Genomic DNA, 11,504 nt, shown 5'->3' with positions numbered 1-11,504 from the left:
ATGGTCCCTTAAAAGTGGGGGGGCCAACTCCATCTTAATTGAATTTTTTGTATGTAAATTTAAGAAAAATCTTTGCTTCTCAAAAAAGTGGGGGGGCCAGGCCCCCCCTGGCCCCCCCTGATGCTACGTGCCTGCCTTCTATAGACGTCCCAGGTCTAATTAATTCACAGTACTAGTCCCACAATAAATCAAAGTACTGAAGTACTGATGGGAGTTGATTTTATCGATTTTTTTTAAAAAATAAACGATATGTTTTTGTTGTTGTTTTTTCTGGGGGGGGGGGTTTTGCATGGTAAGTATTTTCCTATATTATTTGAATTACGCATATTTTAATTATATAAATTTTCCGACAGGACTCTCCTGAAAACCCCATATGAATCTTGTTGCGTAATATTCAAACAATTAATTCCATCAAACTACGTATCAGTAAGTTCTGAGAAATTGCATGGATTCAGGCAATATTGAATTTTAGTCTCGTTCATCTAGATCGACGTTCGGCTATCTCCGTTAATATCCGACAAGCGAGAGAGACTCTGTGCTTGTCGGAGATTTACGTAGACAGTCGAGCGTCTGGTTGAACAAGACTATATTGAACTCTGGCGTAGGAATACATACTATGTCCGACTACAATTAATATCTAAATTGTTCGTACCATTTAAAATCTGACAATTTACAAGGTATCTATGGATAAGTTTCCTTGAAACAAGTCTTTAGAATACACTACATCGAGTATATCGATTAGAACTATATGTTGTCAGCGATGCTGATTTGTGCTTTGGCCCAAACACTGTTTCACTTTCGGTTTGCCAGAGTAACTGCATAGGAGAGTTGATTAAAGTCAACTCCCAAAATTAAAAAAATCGCAATACGTTCATGAGGCTTTTACCTTATAATGCAGATTATGTATAGTGCTGTGTTCTGTACGTGTAGTATACGTGTATCTGTTTGAATAATATTGTACAAACTATCTGAACTGGTCATACATTAGAAAGGATTTTTATTCTCTCTCTCTCTCTCTCTCTCTCTCTCTCTCTCTCTCTCTCTCTCTCTCTCTCTCTCTCTCTCTCTCTCTCTCTGAAATCAGGTAAATATACCGTGTTTTGGAACAGAAGGGTATATTAATGTAACACCTGATATTTATAACTAAGATTATTGGTTATCTCGTATTTCAGGACGAGATGTGACGTTGTAATATTGGACATCTCTCTCAGCTTACCGGTATATATAACACCTCAATGTTCACTTCTTTAATCATTTTCTTAAATTTGGCAAAATTTGTATTTTGACTCTCTTTCCTTACTTTGAGGAGACGACTCAGTGTTGATGAAAATAGATATCTTTTTCCAGTCGTTGGCAGATTTGAATAATAGAAAATCTGAGTATTTTTGTTGATAACATCTTGCTTATTTATACTTTTTATTTATCTATCTCGTTCATCCTTGCAGTCAGTTGCAGGCATATTAGACTAATATTAAAAAGCATTAACTTTTTTACAATCAATATCTAAGTACTGGTGTAATTTATTAATTATTATTTAAGTACAAACTGAGACGTATTTGCAATAACAATTTAATTGTTGTTCAACGCGTAGGGAGAGGGCGAATTTAGTTTTTATAACTTTTTACTTAATCCCATTGTAATATATACATGCAATGCAAAAAGATATGTTCAAATCAAATCAGTGAACTTTTTGTTGCATGCATTGATTTATTTTTGTTGGGTTTGATACATTTGATGGAGGTGAGGAAGTTGATTGAAAAAGAGAAAGGGGAGAAATTACATGTAGCTACACAACATGATCTGTATTCGTTTTTACAAAAAAATATACCATTTATTTATTACAGATTATGCATGGCAATAAATTGTCGTATATAAATTTTGATTATATCGAGACTCGAATTCAGTTTTCTATCAAATATAAGGACACGCCAAAATCGGAATCAATTCCGATCAGATACCGTTTGTGGTAAACCTCTATTCACGGTCTTTATTTGTCTAGTTGTTTTCTGGTATTAAATTTCTTAAACAATGTGGACGGATGTGATAACTAATAAGGCATCAAATAAACGCCTCTATAGCTTCGGAGGTCTGTTATAAGTACCGCTTTATTGGTTTGTAATGAATACAGGGGCTGGAGCGGCAGGATTATCCGGCCTCCGTTATATCATTATAGACCAAGATAGACGGTCAATGCGGGAAATACAACAATGAACTGTGGAAGACTTCCCTTCGACAATGTACGATGAAAAAGCAATTTTGCAAAATTATCACTTCTGTTTTTAGATGAAGTGTTAGTTTGATTAATGCAAATTGGTTGCCATGGCTACAGCTTAGTGACCGTTCTGGGAGCCTACTCATTACTTGGCGTCCAGTAGTGCTTTACATACGTGTATGATATTGGATTATTTCCACGGCAAATCGATACCTAACTAACGATATATAATGTGCGTATTTTGACCAATTAATTAATTTATATACGTATCCAAACCGTCACCGTAGAAGATGGAATGTTTTAATTAGCACTGTTTGCGTAAATGTTGGCTATTGGAAAGTATTCATAATTAAAGAAAACTATCTACAAGTATCAACGGTTTATTTAATGCGTTAATCCCCAAAATTAAGTCAAAGTCGTGCTCAAAGATACACTCTGAATAAAAGGCGTCTATGAATGGGGTTCTCATTGTCCGACAATATAAAGTGTGTAGGACGAATTTGTTAGTCCTCATGGTATACATAATTATATAGATGTATTCATCTGGACACCTCGGCCTGTAGAGAGAATTAATCAGCGTGGAATAAAGCATCGGCCTTCCGCACACTAACCACAGGGGTTGCTTTGTCACCAGACTCATTAAACCAAAATCCATTGTCTATTTTATAGTTGATTAAGCATTTATGCATTAGAAAGAGCATCGTAAATGAAAATTGAACAGTAAAAGGGTACTTTAACTTGGATCCGGAAGTAAAATGTCTGTCATCTGTTTCTATGGTAACGAGGACGCCTCGTCACACAGCTTGCTTAACGCTGATCGTTTCCTTTGAGACAAAGGAAAAGTTCACGTTAACAATCCGATTTATGCGCAATATGGCCTCATGAAAAAGAAGTAATTGACTTGAGTAAAGTCTGATGTCATACTGTGGCATAAACTATCAACTAAACTATCACTGCTAATGGCAGCGAAAGAACAATTAAACACGGGTAGAATCAACAGATGGGCAAACTCAAATTAACTCAGAGAGCGACACATGAAACAAATGATGATATGTTTTGAACCATTTTAACAAGAGCTTGGACTTTGGAAAGTTAAGCCTGCTATTTTCATTGCTGTCCACTCATTGAAATCAACCAGATTTGTTTGGTGTTTGGGCTAAGACTATGTGATCGGCCCATATTTCGCTGAAATACTGTGGAATCATTAGATTTCGTGTTGGTTCAATTTTCGTGGAATTCATGTGTACCTCGATCTCAGCTCCGAATTAGCATCCTCCACGAATTAATAAATTAGGGTTAAAAAGTTATATTTCCTTTTGTAGGTATAAGAAAAAATAAGAAAATACACGAAATTACGTCTCCACGAACCTATAAAATTTCAGGAATCCACGAAAATTGGCCCCCACGAATTTTGATGATTACACAGTAGCTCATTTTTAACTTGTTTTGACGCAAGAAATAGAAAGTTACATCCTACCGAAAGTCCAAGGCTTTGTTAAAATGATTCCAACCCTCCAATTAATAGTTGGATATCAGTAGCTGTAAACCATGAATTTTAAACCCAAAAACCAACAAGCTGCTCTTCTGCGACAATCCATGGCGTTTTCATTTTTAAATTTTCAGTGAAAAAACGAAACGATTGTACATTTTTCCAATCAAAACAACAATTACCATTAATTCCTACATGAATTATACTTGCTCAAAATATATATTCCCAATCGTACATGCACGTACGTGCAGTCCTATCGTTATATATATACGAGTCAGTGATACGCCTTTCCACACATGGCCATGACATGGTGCATGGAAGTGTACTACATAGTATTCCGAGTTACACCAAAACTCAACGTTACTGCTTTTGGTCATAAGAAAAGTGTTCTCTATGTAAACTGAGTGGTGTTGGGTGGGTGACTAGTTGGCAGGAAGTGACACATCTTCTCACACACGTTCTCGCTTTGTGTGAAATCAGAATGATTGATAAAAATGTGGTACAATAAGTTTTAAAATTCAAAGAAGCCATGGTTTAAGAAATGACAGGAACAAATTTTTAATTTAATTTTCATTGTAGCCACAAAAACAAAATTGTAGATTTTGAGAGTGCAGTTCATATTTAAATAATATTTTGTAAAAATAATCATAAATCATTTACACTTATTCAAAAATTGAAAGATTTTTAGAATTTTGAATTTGGCACAATAACAAACAGCTATGACAAATTTCATTGCTATGGGAATGAACAATAAAAGGCAGGACAATAGAAAGGTCGCACGAGGTCAGCTGATACAACAGGAACAAGGAGGGCGTGTCTAGGAGTCCAGGTCCTCGTCCTCCCTCAGCTCGCTCTGACTCAGCCGCACGTGCTGCTCAATGCCGAACCGACACTTACACTTGCCGATCGTCACGAAATACACCCCGGTCTTATCGACCCGGAACCCTTTATCCGGGGTAAAAATTTGCTTGACGTCGCCAGTGACGGTAGCTAGCGGGGTATTGTCTTTTTTGTTCCTCAGAGTCACATGGATCTTGCCTTCAAACTTACTTTCTGTTTTGAAATGGCTAGCGTATTCGTCTTCTTTGATAACCAAATCTGCTTTTGTTTTGTATTTTGGCGGCACTGTAATTTGGTTGTCTACGGACCATACGAGTTCTTCTTCAAACGTCTCGTCACCAGACTTGGTCAACCCCAGCTCACCTTTGAACCCAGCGTTGGCCTCGATGATGGGGTTCGGGGGAGTCAATTTCAGGTCTATGTTGTAACCATACGTAAATGTCTTTTGTATGGAAATGGAACAGATGGATTTGGTCCTTCGCTCGGTCTTTAATGTGTACATCTGGTTCTGGTCCGTTTCGTTGCTGAAATGCGCCGTGAACAGCACGTGCGTTTTTGGAGTGTTGACTCGGATCTGATCGTAATATTCCGTATTTCCATGTCGAACTCGCATATTGCGCCAGTTGATGTCACCGGAGAGAATGTCGTCTGCGTCTTTTTTCTGGCTTTTGTCCAACGGAAAGTCGTTCACCCACTTCCGGACTATATCCTCCAGGTCCATTATTTCTTGAGACATCCTGAAATTATTTTTAAAATTCGGGATCAAATTCAAATTGTAAAGGTGGTTTGAGAAAATAAATATAAAAAAACACAATCCTATCCAAAAGTGAATAACTTTTGAATTTAATCCCTGAGAATCTTAAAACTCAAGCAAACCGCAACATCGCTCGGCCTTTTCCGTCAAATGTTCAACTTGGCGGACAAAGCCGAGCGATGTTCCGATTGACCGCAGCGCTTCACTTAAATTCAAAATTTTATATGAATAGTTTGTAAATACATTGACTGGTATCATGTACTCTCTGTATATTGTCACGTACTTTTCATCTAGGCCTATATAAATGCATTTTCAAAGATGTCTAAAGTCTCCGGTGCTTTTACTCGGCGGTCAAAATTTCCAAAGAGATAGAGCCGTTTTAACAATTGATTGGTCTTTCGGTGGGATGTTACTATTTAGTTTTCTCATCACAACAGTCTGTCAAATACTGCCGCGGATGAAGTCTGACAAATGACATTTCGTTCAAAGTATTCATTTCTATTAATGGCCAATGACTGGAGAGTTATGATCCATGAGTAGACCCTGCCTTCCTCAAATCTGAGTATGTCATGTTCTGCCCAAAGTCCAAGTTCTTGTTAAAAGGGCTCTAAATGACCCAATTCATAAAGAATTCGACCTTTAAATTAAAAAAAAAACACTACATTTTATATACCATCTTACGGATGGGCGAACGGATGCTTATATTAGCTAGAACTAAAATAATTCTACGATTTCACTATTTTTTTTTTCAAATCTAAGAATATAAATACGGAATTTGGGAGGTTTAAGTTTTATAGTTGCTAGAAGTTCACCTAGAAAAATAAAAGCGAGTTATAAAATTCCGCGATATACTAATTCTCGCAATTAATAAAAAAATGTACTGCACATCATGAATTTATATCGATGCATATTTGTATTATCAGTTTACGTCAAAATCACATTCGCAGATAAAGTTAGACCAGGTTGTACCGAATCCTCATTTGTAGTCGTCATCTACAAAATTTACACGGATTGATTCGGCATTGCATGTTTAATTCATGTTTGAATTCTAAAGGAGTTTTCTTCTTTCTTTTTTTAAACTCTAATATTGTCGTTTTGCATTTAACCGGTATTTGGCTTTTTGCTTACACTTCTCCTAAACAAAATATTCAATAATACATGCATAATTACTAGTATGACTGCATGGGTTTATGCGTAACAAAGTGTTCATACTTTGTTAACTACTTAAACAGGCACCTGACGTTTTAAAATGTTCAATAAATATAAAAAAAATATCTATAAACATTCTTCTTCTTCAAATACTTTGGAAAGACAAATCGACACTGTTATGATGGGTAGCCATTAGTCGATATTTCAATGTCTATATCCCTTGGGCTGTCTATATCAACACACAGAAGATGAAAGAAAAATGTGAAGTACGCAACAGTGCACAAAACTTAATTGCATGCCTATTCTCTGTGTGTCATTTGAGGAGGAGGGGGGGGGGGGGTTCAGTGCATTGTTTACTTAGTTTTCTGAAAATCCGACATTTGAAAAGTGTTTGACTGAAAGCAAACATCGGCATCCGTATCGATGAAGATGCAAAGAAGTCTATTGGTCATTTCTTGTTCAGATTATCTTACAAAGGTTTCAGCGCGTGTCAGTCATGCTCCTGTATAACGGAGGGAAGCCCCCGCACACAGAGAGTATTGTACAACAGATATCAGCCGCCGGCGCCTCCCCGTGATAAGAGATTTCCAAGAGCTCCGGCAATCTGATAGAACCACTTCTATAGGAAGACAAGCACCAGGTGTAGAAGTGTTTTAAAACAAGAAAGCTTTACAAGCTGAAGACAGAAATATTTCTCTAAAATTCCGAAATCTGCAGTGAGTGATAAGATGTTAGAAACTGTCGGTTCTGTCTTTGAAAGTTATGAAGTACAATCAGTACACAGATATATACCAACTGATACGGTAAAACTTTCAACAAAATTATATAACGTAATCCAAAGAAAAAACGTGCATAGTCGATAGACATAACTACAGTTTATGTATTATAAAGTAAAACAAGACTAAATGCTTCTACATTTTGGCAATGAAGGATTGGTATGGCATATGCATGTCTCATTTCTTAGGGTGCTAACATCAGTACATAGACCATGCATTTTATGTTTATAATTCTTGGTTTTGTATTTGTTAGGTTTTTTGGTTTTTTTTTTAAAATGAGAGAGAGAGCGCGAGAGCAAGAGCGAGAGAGCTTTATTTCACCTGATAATTAACCATTTCTAATCAATGCAGATAATACGGGCGACACAATATAGAGCAAGTGTCGAGTGTATTCTGTATGATGACTATTGTGTTCCCGCCCCGAGTGTCGGACATCGCTCAATCATGCATGTACAAGTCATCTTCATTCCCCGGTTTATGTACTTATGTACACGTACTTTAATTCACTCTATTTCTGTGTATATCCGAGGAAATGTGTGCTTTCCGCGAGAACAATGCGAAGGTCAACTACACATTTCCGACCGCAAATCGTTTTGTGTTTGTTCTGTTAATTCACACCCTATCCAACATCTAGCTTTTACGTAATTAATATTTTTTTGCCCCCTTTTTTTTATATTTCTAAATAACTTTAAAATCTGGTTTAAGATGAAGAGCAGGCATGTCTATTCACGACTTATAAAAAGGTTCCGCTATAAAAAAAATCTTATCATGGTTTTAAAATGATTTCGTTCAGAAATTTAACAAAATATTACTGAGGGGAAATATTGTCAGAGTTTACACTATTTTGTAAGACACACATTATCTTAACGAAAAAATACGTACCTTTATACAGAGAAATTCACAATCAACGTTTCATCTCACTGGAATAAATCCTATTTAAGATGGCCCCCACTAACGGTATATTCCATAGATTCTGATTGGTGGAAAATTCTACATAGCATTATTGATATATACAGGTAAAAATCCCTGTGTGTTCCCCGCCCACTTATAACGAACACAGATAGATATAAGGTGTGTAAAGAAATATAAACTCCGTAGAAGGTTCTCAGTCAGCAATGATCCCCGACACTCCGAGATAATCCGGATTATAGCGCCCCTCGGAATACAGCTGCTCCCGGCCTCGCCGTGTATACACATATGAACGGCAGCAATCGACGTGGAAAAGCACTGCGACAAATTGTTTTTGGTTGATTAATTATTTAAGTCGTTTGATACACAATAATGCATTTTCTGTGTCCTGGGGGAGATCCAAGAGAGCGACTCACAGTGGTTTCATAGACTATTTAACATTCGCAATATATTGATATTTTTTTCCTTGTATAGTAATGCCCGGATTTAAGTTCCCGTTAGTTCCCGTGACGAAAGGATATTAGCAATATGTACAGCTTAACAGTAAAACCTGAGGATGTAGAACTCTGACATAATGAAGTCTCGATTATCAAGACGTTACATCGTGTTTTTCTCATCCCTCTTATTACATGAATATTTAAAAAAAAAGTAAAATGCATGTATAAAAGACTTCCTTGCAAACGAGCGGTACTGTATTTTAAGGTATCCGATGTACAATTGACCAAAAAATGATGCCTGGTAAGGTATATATTCTATGTACTTGTTTGATAGGTAAGGGTATGTAGTTTCCAAAAATAGATTTTTTTCCCGCCAAAACACTATGGGGGAGTAACTCTAACGCTGCAAATCACGCACGGTAAAATACCACTTTTCTTTGACGAAAACATGTGCAATCATTAATAATATTCATCAAATAAAAATTGCCAACATATTTTAATAAAAATAAAGTTTTGAAATAAATTGATTACCTTTATCAATATTTTTTTTTTATTTTTAGGAATTTTTTTTATAATGACCATGACGACGTCACGCGATTTTACCCCCCCCCCCCCACGTCAGCCGTCACATTCATAATCCAACGCATATTGCCATAACCTGGTAATATTTCTGTTTTCTATTCCTTTACGATTCAGAACTGATAATTTTAGAATTAAAAATCTAAATTGTTGAGGTTTTTTTTTCATTCAGCAAAATGTTTGCACAAAAATATTGTTACTAATACAACGAAGTCGTGAATTGCGGGTCACATCAGGTGTGTAAAGCGTTACAAACAAAGCGTGCGAGAACCGTGTGAAATGTTTCATTAGAATTCATTCAAAACCTTTAACTCGTAGAAAACAATATACATTGTATTATCTTTTACTCAAAATTGTATTCTTTTTCAACAACAAAAATTAAGTCAGTTTTAAGATGGAGACTGCCGATAAAGTCTGACTACGATGTTTCTGTATCGGTACAATTGTGGAATGCACAATACATTAACATGCTTTACACAGTTTTAACAAATATGAATCAACCATAAATGACACTGTGATGTTGTAATAAGCATGTATTTTTTACACAATAAGATTGTGTACAAATACCACACATAACATCGGACATGGGCTATCTGGCTGAACCTGTCAATCAAATTTTGAGTATTTGATTTCATTGGATGGTGACGCGCCTCTTTTATGTAAACAGCAAAATGAAACGAATTGATTTTAAAACAGTCGGAATCAGTATCTAATAGTATTATTTGAATGATATAAAATCCAGCGATTTGAACAAGAGTGAAAAATGTACCGTTCATGCACATACATGTAATATGAAATGCAAGAGAAGAAAATTGTGTTTGTAATCCCGATAAAAAAATCATCAATAATTAGAAATTCCATTATTTGACTCTTGTTAACTTGATTTACGGAAAATAACAAGGAGATGTTTAAACAATAATTGTAATAAACGTATACAAGCATTTTAACCACGAAATCCGTATGCATGGTACTTATTAAAAATTGTTCGTAGCAAATACGCCTTTATACAAATGTTAGGTCCGAAACACTCTGTATGTATAATGGAATTAGGTATACAAAAAATTGAACTAATTGAATAGGTCCATACAATTACCAGATGTCACAATATCTACAAAATCAATGATTAAAACGACCTACTCAGTATTTATCGACGAAATACGTGACTTGTGCACTGCAAACTTAATAAATTGGGGTTTTTTTTCTTCACGTTATTGGAAGAGCGCCATGCAACGGCAAATGACGTAAAGCTGCTCCAACGTCACAATCAGCGTAAGGGGTAAAGGTTAAAATAACACGTTTTAAAATTAAGAAAAAAAAGTATTGCTTGACTTTATGCATCAATTGTTTATTCTTTGTTGTTTATTATGTTAGATAAAAAATATTGCGACTTTTTGAAAATTTATTTCAAGCTCCGTAATCTACCGAGATCATCCCGGAAAATCCCGAGCTCTCAGGCTCAATTGTACATCAGTTACCTTAATTCAAATTCATTTTTTGTATGAAATTTTAATTTTTCCAGTGCATGGCAATTATAAAAGGTTACGAGCAATCGATCTTTCACCCCCCCCCCCCCCTCCCGGGTCCAAACGTTTACGCGACAATAAATGCATAAAACACTGTGTTGGATAATTATGTCAGTGCCAAGGCATTTTTGCACCCGTTTAAGGTCAGACGACACGTTCCTCGAGAATCTTTTTTGTATCTCCTCGTGATAAACAGTTCCAATGAAAAATATTAATTTTATAATTATTTTTAAAATGATTAAAATTTACTTGGATATGGTCATATGTCTAGTTGGCCAAGTGGTTAGAACCGTGGCCGCTCTCTGCAAGAAGCGTAAAGGTTCTAGAAGTCGTGAGTTCAAATCCCTGAACCGGCCGAGATAGAGTTCCAATATAGTGAATTTCGCTGTGCTGTTTATTATTTTATTTTTATATCAGCAATTCAAGTGTATTTTCAAGAAGATTATATAGGAAATTGCATACTCTAGTATTTTTTAGAAATGCCTGGTAAGGTACCCTAATTTTTTGCAAGAAAGCTTGTCATAGAAGTAGTAAACCATTAACAAATTCCTGGAAAAACTTATATAAAATTGAGAAAATCTGACCTTAAGATGCATGTTTCGAACATTTCAAATATATCATATGACATACCATTGCTTAAAGAGTTAATACAATGTATCTAACATGTCAGGTTAGACATTAACCTTTAAAAATTCAATTCCTTAGGGAAAACAATTCTTTCCATAGGAAAAACAAATATTCCTGCGGTATATTTAGAGCTTCCTACCGGAATAAAAAGAACTTCAATAGGAATTCAAATTCCGATAGGATTTGAACAAAACTTCAATAGGATTGCA

The 11,504-nt window shown here is 35.7% G+C and overlaps 1 protein-coding gene across 1 annotated transcript; it reads right to left on the bottom strand.

Moving 5' to 3' along the window:
• Positions 1–4,234: 4,234 nt before the first annotated feature.
• LOC105340916 (uncharacterized) lies at positions 4,235–8,589 on the bottom strand. The gene is made up of 2 exons (XM_066068771.1): positions 8,103–8,589; positions 4,235–5,278 (listed from the first exon to the last, which is right to left on the bottom strand). The coding sequence occupies exon 2, from the start codon at positions 5,275–5,277 to the stop codon at positions 4,519–4,521; it is 759 nt and encodes a 252-aa protein (XP_065924843.1). The 5' UTR covers position 5,278; positions 8,103–8,589; the 3' UTR covers positions 4,235–4,518.
• Between the last annotated feature and the right edge of the window lie 2,915 nt (positions 8,590–11,504).

Source organism: Magallana gigas, chromosome 1 (assembly GCF_963853765.1).
Source record: "Magallana gigas chromosome 1, xbMagGiga1.1, whole genome shotgun sequence".
Lineage (NCBI taxonomy): Eukaryota > Metazoa > Mollusca > Bivalvia > Ostreida > Ostreidae > Magallana > Magallana gigas.
Note: the sequence above shows the minus strand (reverse complement) of the source record. Positions and strands in the feature narration are given on the sequence as shown.

Excerpts from the sequence above, each read along its gene's own strand:
- LOC105340916 (XM_066068771.1), bottom strand. The coding sequence starts at position 5,277 with ATGTCTCAAGAAATAATGGACCTGGAGGATATAGTCCGGAAGTGGGTG.